The sequence below is a fragment of the Salvelinus sp. IW2-2015 genome, linkage group LG13, assembly GCF_002910315.2.
Source record: "Salvelinus sp. IW2-2015 linkage group LG13, ASM291031v2, whole genome shotgun sequence".
NCBI lineage: Eukaryota > Metazoa > Chordata > Actinopteri > Salmoniformes > Salmonidae > Salvelinus > Salvelinus sp. IW2-2015.
In genome coordinates, this window is record NC_036853.1 from 30,970,119 (window position 1) to 30,979,582 (window position 9,464).

The following is a 9,464-nucleotide window of genomic DNA, read 5'->3' on the forward strand; positions in this document are numbered from 1 at the left end:
CCAGGTTTGTGTCCCTGAGCACTGTTACTTTTTCGTTAGTGTAATTGCACAGTTATTGACTTGATTCTGGGCAACTGTTAGCAGTGCAGAAATGTATTCTTGCCAATGAATCCATAGCCGATCTCTGTCATGGTCACAGACCTGGTGGTGTAGCAGGAAATTCAGATTGCTGGCATCACCCTTACGGAAAAAACACGTTATTGCTCTCGGGATTTGAACTTGCAACCTTGTGGTCTGCAGTGCATTAAAGGTTGACTTTGGGCAAAACCCCCAAAAATAACATCTTTAAACTGTATACCTGATCAATGCACCATTATACCAGCAGAAACATTGCACCATCATGCAATCAGTGAAATCTGACTTAAAAATACACCTTATGGAACAGCGGGGACTGTGATGAGACACACACACACACACAAGTAAAGACAAACACATGATAACATATGCACTATACAAACACATACACATGAATGTTGTGTTGTAGATATGTGGGAGTAGAGTAGTAGCCTGAGTGTATTTGGAATTTGGTCGTTTATTAGGTTCCCCATTAGCTGTTGCAAAAGCAGCAGCTACTYTTCCTGTGGTCCACACAAAACATGAAACATAATACAGAATGACATAATACAGAACATCATTAGACAAGAACAGCTCAAGGACAGAACTACATACATTTTTAAAAAGGCACACGTAGCCTACATACCAATGCATACACACAAACTATCTAGGTCAAATAAGGGAGGGCACACACTTAATGTGTTGTGAAATCTGTTGTGAAATGTAATGTAGTGTTTTTAATTGTATATAACTGCCTTAGTTTTGCTGGACCCCAGGAAGAGTAGCTGCAGGTTTGGTGAATTAGCATGGCAGGATAGTAGACTGAGGTTAAGTTTAGGAAAAGGATTAGGGTTAGGCTTAGCTACAATGCAACAGTTGTCAACAACTGTTGTTCCAGACGCGAATGAACCTGCCACGGACCAATGGCAAGCATCAATGGGTGTAACTTCATATCAAGAAACGCCTCTACCAGAAAACACCTCTAATTGTGGTCTACACTCACACCATTCTCAATAAGTATGAACCTGGTGGCACTGCAGAAACATTGATGCACTCAAGAGGTTGCAAGTTCAAATCCTCRAAGCAGTCATGTATACTCTGTCAAGTACCCTTGAGTACTGCTAGTTTTATGTTGATGTAACGTTAGTGGTGATAATTGGACCATTATTGACTTGAATCAAGGCAGCTTTCAGCAAAGTGCAGGAATGTATTCTGGTGGTGTAGCAGATCATGTTATCTTGTGTTGACATTTTGAATCCCAATGTTGTCACATTTATTTCACATGAGATCATGTTTTCACGTGTGCTCACATGTTGTCGCATGCTATCACATGAACTTCGCATAAAATCACACGTGGTCACATGAGATCATGCAAGATCACATTCCTATGAAATTCATGTGTTTTTCCCGTAATGGTGGTTTTGAACCCAATATGATATCCAGATGGACAAAAATCCATCCTAACAAAGCTACATACACACGCACAAATGCAAAAACACACACATGCAGGCACGCACACAAACACGCACATACACACGGAATGATAAATACCCAGTGTAGCCTCCTCAGTCCAGCGAGACTATGAAACTCAAAACCAGACTGGCATAGTAAAGCCTCTCTCAACCTCAAGTCATTCACACACACACACACACACACAACACACACCACCACACACACACAACACACACACACACACACACACACACACACACACACACACCACACACACACCACACACACACACACACACACACACACACACTACACACACACACAACACACGTACACTCCACTCCTCCCACAGAGCACACACACAAACACACACACCAGCACGCCAAACATCTCCCTTCCCACTCATCAATGTAACACACGTATTGAACAAGCTGCAACACAGACAAAAACGATACCCTTGTAACTTATACCAACTCCTCTCCCACCAAAAACACTCACTACCATCACTAACACCACATGCATTCACTAATACAAACAGTACTACAACAACTTACAGCAACAACGTCATCCCTATAACAACTGTAACACAGCTTACATCATCACTACATCTGGAAACAACATGCAAGAAACGCCTCATTCCACAAGTCCCTTCAAAATGTGAGGGAGAGTATGAGAGAACCCAGATGACAAACACATGAGTGAAACAAGAAAGATAAGTAAAATAATAAATGAAAAGGAGAGGGGAAGAAGAGAAGAGAAAGAGAGGAGAAAGAGAAGGAAAAGAGTGGTAACCGTTCATACCAGGTTTTGCGCAGAGCTCCTCTCCTCTCCTGTCGTCTTTCTTTCTCTCAGGCAGCTAAAGGATGGCTAGCAGAGAGTAACATTCTTTCTCTCTTACTCTATAGGTGCTAACTGCCCCCCTGGGTCCCCCCACGCCCTCTCTCTCTCTCTGCCTCTGCTCTCTCTCTCTCCCTTCTCAATTCAATTTCAATTTAAGGGGCTTTACTGGCATGGGAAACATATGTTTACATTGCCAAAACAAATGAAATAGATAATAAACAAAAGTTAAATAAACAATACAAAATTAACAGTTAACATTACACTCACAAAGTTCCAAAATAATAAAGACATTTCAAATGTCATATTATTTCTATATACAGTGTTGTAATGATGTTCAAATAGTTAAAGTACAAAAGGGAAAATAAATTAATATAAATGTAGGTTGTATTTACAATGGTGTTTGTTCTTCACTGGTTGCCCTTTTCTTCTGGTAACAGGTCACAAATCTTGCTGCTGTGATTGCACACTGGTATTTCACCCAATAGTTATGGGAGTTTATCAAAATTGGATTTGTTTTCTAATTCTTTGTGGTTCTGTGTAATCTGAGGGAAATAAGTGTCTCTGTTATGGTCATACATTTGGCAGGAGGTTAGGAAGTGCAGCTCAGTTTTTTTGAGGGCAGTGTGCACATAGTCTGTCTTCTTTTGAGAGCCAGATCTGCCTTCGGCAGCCCATCTCAATAGCAAGGCTATGCTCACTGAGTCTGTACATAGTCAAAGATGTCCTTGATTTTAGGTCAGTCACAGTGGTCAGGTTACCTGCCAGTTTGCTCTGATGTTTTGTAAATTCCTTCCAATGTGTCAAGTAATTATCTTTTTGTTTTCTCATGATTTGGTTAGGTCTAATTGTGTTGCTGTCCTGGGGCTCTGCGGGGTCTGTTTGTGTTTGTGAACAGAGCCCCAGGAACAGCTTGCTTAGGGGGCTCTTCTCCAGGTTAATGTCTCTGTAGGTAATGGCTTTCTTATGGAAGGTTTGGGAATCGCTTCCTTCTAGGTGGTTGTAGAATTTAGCATCTCTTTTCTGGATGTTGATAATTTGCGGGTATCGGCCTAATTCTGCTCTGCATGCATTATTTGGTATTTTACATTGTACACAGAGGATATTTCTGGATAATTCTGCATGCAGAGCCTCAATTTGGTGTTTGTCCCATTTTGTGAATTCTTGGTTGGTGAGCAGACCCCAGACCTAACAACCATTAAGGGCAATGGGTTCTATAACGGATTCAAGAATTTGGAGCCAGATCCTAATTGGTATGTTGAATTTTATGTTCCTTTTGATGGCATAGAAGGCCCTTCTTGCCTTGTCTCTCAGATTGTTCACAGCTTTGTGGAAGTTACCTGTGGTGCTGATGTTTAGGCCGAGGTATGTATCATTTTTTGTGTGCTCTAAGATTACGGTGTCTAGATGGAATTTGTATTCGTGGTCCTGGCAACTGAACCTTTTTTTGGAAAACCACTATTTTTGTCTTACTGAGATTAACTATCAGGGCCCAGGTCTGACAGAATCTGTGCAGAAGATATAGCTGCTGCTGTAGGCCCTCCTTGGTTGGGGACAGAAGCACCAGATCATCAGCAAACAGTGGACATTTGACTTCAGATTCTAACAGGGTGAGGCCAGGTGCTGCAGACTGTTCTAGTATATATGATATACAGTGGGGAGAACAAGTATTTGATACACTGCCGATTTTGCAGGTTTTCCTACTTACAAAGCATGTAGAGGTCTGTAATTTTTAGCTATAGGTACACTTCAACTGTGAGAGACGGAATCTAAAACAAAAACCAGAAAAACACATTGTATGATTTTTTAAATAATTAATTTGCATTTTATTGCATGACATAAGTATTTGCATCACCTACCAACCAGTAATGAATCCGGCTCTCACAGGACCTGTTAGTTGTCTTTAAGAAAGCCCTCCTGTTCTCCCATCATTACCTGGATTAACTGCACCTGTTTGAACTCGTTACCTGTATAAAAGACACCTGTCCACACACTCAATCAAACAGATTCCAACCTCTCCACAATGGCCAAGACCAGAGAGCTGTGTAAGACATCAGGGATAAAATTGTAGACCTGCACAAGGCTGGGATGGGCTACAGGACAATAGGCAAGCAGCTTGGTGAGAAGGAAAAAACTGTTGGCGCAATTATTAGAAATGGAAGAAGTTCAAGATGACGGTCAATCACCCTCGGTCTGGGGCTCCATGCAAGATTTCACCTCGTGGGGCATCAATGATCATGAGGAAGGTGAGGGATCAGTCCAGAACTACACGGCAGGACCTGGTCAATGACCTGAAAGAGAGCTGGGACCACAGTCTCAAAGAAAACCATTAGTAACACACTACGCCGTCATGGATTAAAACCTGCAGCGCACGCAAGGTCCCCTCTGCTAAGCCAGTGCATGTCCAGGCCTGTCTGAAAGTTGCGCAATGACCATCTGGATGATCACAGAGAAGGAATGGTGAGAAGGTCATGTGGTCTGATGAGACAAAAATAGAGCTTTTTTGGTCTAACTCCACTCGCCGTGTTTGGAGGAAGAAGAAGTATGAGTACAACCCAAGAACACCATCCCAACTGAGGCATGGAGGTGGAAACATCATTCTTTGGGGATGCTTTTCTGCAAAGGGGACAGGACGACTGCACCGTATTGAGGGAGGATGGATGGGGCCATGTATCGGAGATCTTGGCCAACAACCTCCTTCCCTCAGTAAGAGCATTGAAGAGTGGGTCGTGGCTGGGTCTTCCAGCATGACAACGACACAAAGCACACAGCCATGCAACTAAGGAGTGGCTCCGTAAGAAGCATCTCAAGGTCCTGGAGTGACCTAGCCAGTCTCCAGACCTGAACCCAATAGAAAATCTTGGAGGGAGCTGAAACTCCGTGTTGCCCAGCGACAGCCCCGAAACCTGAAGGATCTGGAGAAGATCTGTAGGGAGGAGTGGGCCAAAATCCTGCTGCAGTGTGTGCAAACCTAGTCAAGAACTACAGGAAACGTATGATCTCGTAATTGCAAACAAAGGTTTCTGTACCAAATATTAAGTTCTGCTTTTCTGATGTATCAAATACTTATGTCATGCAATAAAATGCAAATTAATTACTTAAAAATCATACAATGTGATTTTCTGGATTTTTGGATTTCCGTCTCTCATAGTTGAAGTGTACCTATGATAAAAATTACAGACCTCTACATGCTTTGTAAGTAGGAAAACCTGCAAAATCGGCAGTGTATCAAATACTTGTTCTCCCCACTGTATATGTTGAAGAGGGTGGGGCTTAAGCTGCATCCCTGTCTCACCCCCCGGCCCTGTGTAAAGAAATGTGTGTGTTTTTAGCCAATTTTAAACGCATACTTGTTGTTTGGTAACATGGATTTTATAACGTCGTATGTTTCCCCCCCAACACCACTTTCCATCACTTTGTATAGCAGTCCCTCATGCCAAATTAAGTTGAAAGCTTTTTTGAAATCAACAAAGCATGAGAAGACTTTGCCTTTGTTTTGCTTTGTTTGTTTGTCAATGAGGGGGTGCAGAGTGAATACGTAGTCGGTCATACAGTAATTTGGTAAAAAGCCAATTTGACATTTGCTCAGTACATTGTTTTCACTGAGGAGTCTGCTGTTAATAATAATGCAGAGRATTTCCCTGAGGTTTCTCCACTTTTGTGGATTGGGGTGATCAGTCCTTGGTTCTACATATTGGGGAATATGCCAGAGCTGAGGATGATGTTAAAGACTTTAAGTATAGCCAGTTGGAATTTGTGGTCTGTATATTTTATCATTTAATTTAGGACTCCATCAACCCCACAGGCCTTTTTGGGTTGAAGGGTTTGTATTTTGTCCTGTAGCTCATTCAAGGTAATTGGAGAATCCAGTGAGTTCTGGTTGTCTTTAATTGCTGATTCTAAGATTTGTATTTGATCATGTATATGTTTTTACTCTTTATTCTTTGTTATAGAGACAAAAAGATTGGAGAAGTGGTTTATCCATACATCTCCGTTTTGGATAGATAACTTCGTGTTGTTGTTTGTTTAGAGTTTTCCAATGTTCCCAGAAGTGGTTCGATTCTGTGGATTCTTCAATTACAATGAGCTGATTTCTGACGTGCTGTTACTACTTCTTCCGGACTGTATTTCTGTATTGTTTTAGTGATTCACCATAGGCTCAGTTTTTCTGGGTCTCTATGTTTTTGCTTGAATGGGTTCTTTCTTCGGTTTTTGCATTTTTAATCAAACCATTTGTCATTGTTCTTCATYTTCTTAGGTTGTCTGCTGGAAATGTTTAGATTTGATAGGGAAGCTGAGAGGTCAAATATACTGTAAGTTTCCAACTGATTAGTTTTCACCTTCACTATTACAGTGACACATTTTGTCCAGGAAATTGTCTAGAAGGGATTTAATTTGTTGTTGCCTAATAGTTTTTTGGTAGATTTCCACACTGCTTTCCTTCTATCTATGGCATTTCTTAATATTATTCACTTCCTGTTGAGATAATTTTCTTCATGATTTCGAGCCAGATGTACAATGTTCCTGTTTTGACCAATTTAATTGAGTGGGTTTGGTCCTATTCTTTCCTCTGTCATTCCTAGTCTCTTGCTGATTATTGCACTGTACTCCCCGCCTACTCTGTTGCTCCGAAAGATTCTGTTTTGCTCCTTTTCTCTCTTCTCTCCTCTCTCCTCTCTCCCTCCCTTCCTCCCTCCATCTCCTGCTCTCTCAATACCTCCAGACCCAGGTAACAGTGTTTGCGTATCTTCATGTGTATCTGTGGTGAAAGGGTGAAGGAGGGATCATTCTACTGCTAGAATCCATAAACACACACAAGATTAAGATGTGTCTTCTTTACACACACACACACACACACACACTCACACTCATACCAACACGCACATGCACACACACAGAAAACCTTGAGCTGCCCAAATACGGCGAGGGGAATGTAAACATGGGGGTGGGGTCTCAAGGGGGTTGTGTGTGTTGAAGAGGGGGGTGGGGGGTAGATCACGGATGGAAACCATCTGAGAGAGAGAGAGAGAGAGAGAGAGAGAGAGAGAGAGAGAGAGAGAGAGAGAGAGAAAGAAATAGAGGGAGAAAGAAGAGGGGTTAAAACCGAACCATCTGCGGCTGAAAAAAACATTATTCTGAGTGTTTTTCTTCTCACAGGCTGACACCCTCATGTCTTTGTGTGAGCGCGTGTTTACCTGTTAATGTACGGTGTGTGTGTGTGTGTGTGTGTGTGCGTGTGCACGTGTGTGTGTGTGTGTTTGAATATGCTTGTATAACTGTTTGCATGGTGCTTTGCCACATTGCTTTCCCAACGCGCGGTCTGTCTAAATTACATGGCTGCCCGGCTGTGCCAATTTAGACCTGGTGTGTGTGTGTGTGCGTGCGTGCGTGCGTGCGTGCGTGCGTGCGTGCGTGCGTGCGTGCGTGCGTGCGTGCGTGCGTGCGTGCGTGCGTGCGTGCGCGCGTCTATTTGTGTGTGTTTGTGCGTGCTTATGTTTTGATCCATTCTAAATGAAAACCTCTCGAAAAAGAAGCAACTTTAAATACCTTGCTGTGGAATGTCTGACCTCTCTACTACGCCCATCCATTCCCTGGAAACACTAAAGTGCTCATATAACAACAGAACTCCAGCCATTCTCCATATACATCATCATCTCAGTATCGTCAGATAACAAGAAGTGTATCAACCAAAACAACAAGCAGTCATAGATCAGCCAAAGACAGTAGTGGTCATAGAGTGGTCATAAAGTGGTTATTAGAATGTCATTGGGTAGATATTGGGGTCAAGGTTAAGGGTTAGATCCAGAGAATTACCAGGGTCTCCCAGAACCCCCTTTCAAACCTAACCTGTGACATCATGTCTAATAATTAAGGTTAGGGTTAGGGGAAAGGTTAGCTAACATGCTATGTACTCGTTTGGTATGTAACTATACCAAGCGTAACATATCATATTAATTTTAGTGTCCCGGATTTTCGTTTACTATGTTACGTCTAGCCTATAAGACCAGCCTGGTTTTGCAAGTGGCTGCTGCCTTTACATGACAACAATTATATAGAGCACATGAGAAAGAGAGACTGAGTAAGACAGAGGCAGTGTCGGTCATGGGTTTGTTTCAGAACAGCCCAGCATTGTCAAGGAATACACACATACAGTGCCTTGCAAAACGATTCATCCCCCTCTGCGTTTTTCCTATTTTGTTGCATTACAATCTGTCATTTAAATGGATTTTTATTTGGATTTCATGCAATGGACATACACAAAATAGTCCAAATTGGTGAAATGAAATGAAAAAATTACTTATTACAAAAAAAAAAAAAAGGAAAAGTGGTGCGTGCATATGTATTCACCCCTTTTGCTATGAAGCCCCTAAAAAAGATCTGGTGCAACCAATTACCTTCAGAAGTCACATAATTAGTTAAAGAAAGTCTACCAGTGTGCAATCTAAGTGTCACATAATCTGTCACATGATCTCTGTATATATACATCTGTTCTGAAAAAGCCACAGAGTCTGCAACACCACTAAGCAAGGGGCACCACTAAGCAAGTGACACCATGAAGACCAAAGAGCTCTCCAAACAGGTCAGGGACAAAGTTGTGGAGAACACGTTTGGTGTTCGCCAAAAGGCATGTGGTAAACTCCCCAAACATATGGAAGAAGGTACTCTGGTCAGATGAGACTAAAATTGCACTTTTTGTCCATCAAGGAAAACGCTATGTCTGGCGCAAACCCAACACGTCTCATCACCCAGAGAACACCATCCCCACAGTGAACCATGGTGGTGGAAGCATCATGCTGTGGGGATGTTTTTCATCGGCAGGGTCTGGGAAACTGGTCAGAATTGAAGGAACGATGGATGGCGCTAAATACAGGGAAATTCTGTTTCAGTCTTCCAGAGATTTGAGACTGGGACGGAGGTTCACCTTCCAGCAGGACAATGACCCTAAGCATACTGCTAAAGAAACACTCAAGTAGTTTAAGAGTAAACATTTAAATGTCTTGGAATGGCCTAGTCTAAGCCTAGACCTCAATCCAATTGAGAATCTGTGGTATGACTTAAAGATTGCTGTACACCAGCAGAACCCATCCAACTTGAAGGAGCTGGAGTAGTTTTGCCTTGAA

The 9,464-nt window shown here is 42.2% G+C and overlaps 1 protein-coding gene across 1 annotated transcript in view; it reads right to left on the minus strand.

Annotated features, from left to right (window-relative positions):
- LOC111971220 (tensin-3) overlaps nucleotides 1–9,464 on the minus strand; it is a 107,120-nt gene that overhangs the window by 74,369 nt on the left and 23,287 nt on the right. Inside the window, 1 exon segment of the mRNA XM_070445994.1 lies at nucleotides 2,308–2,362. Within this exon segment, the coding sequence (XP_070302095.1) occupies nucleotides 2,308–2,362 (55 nt within the window).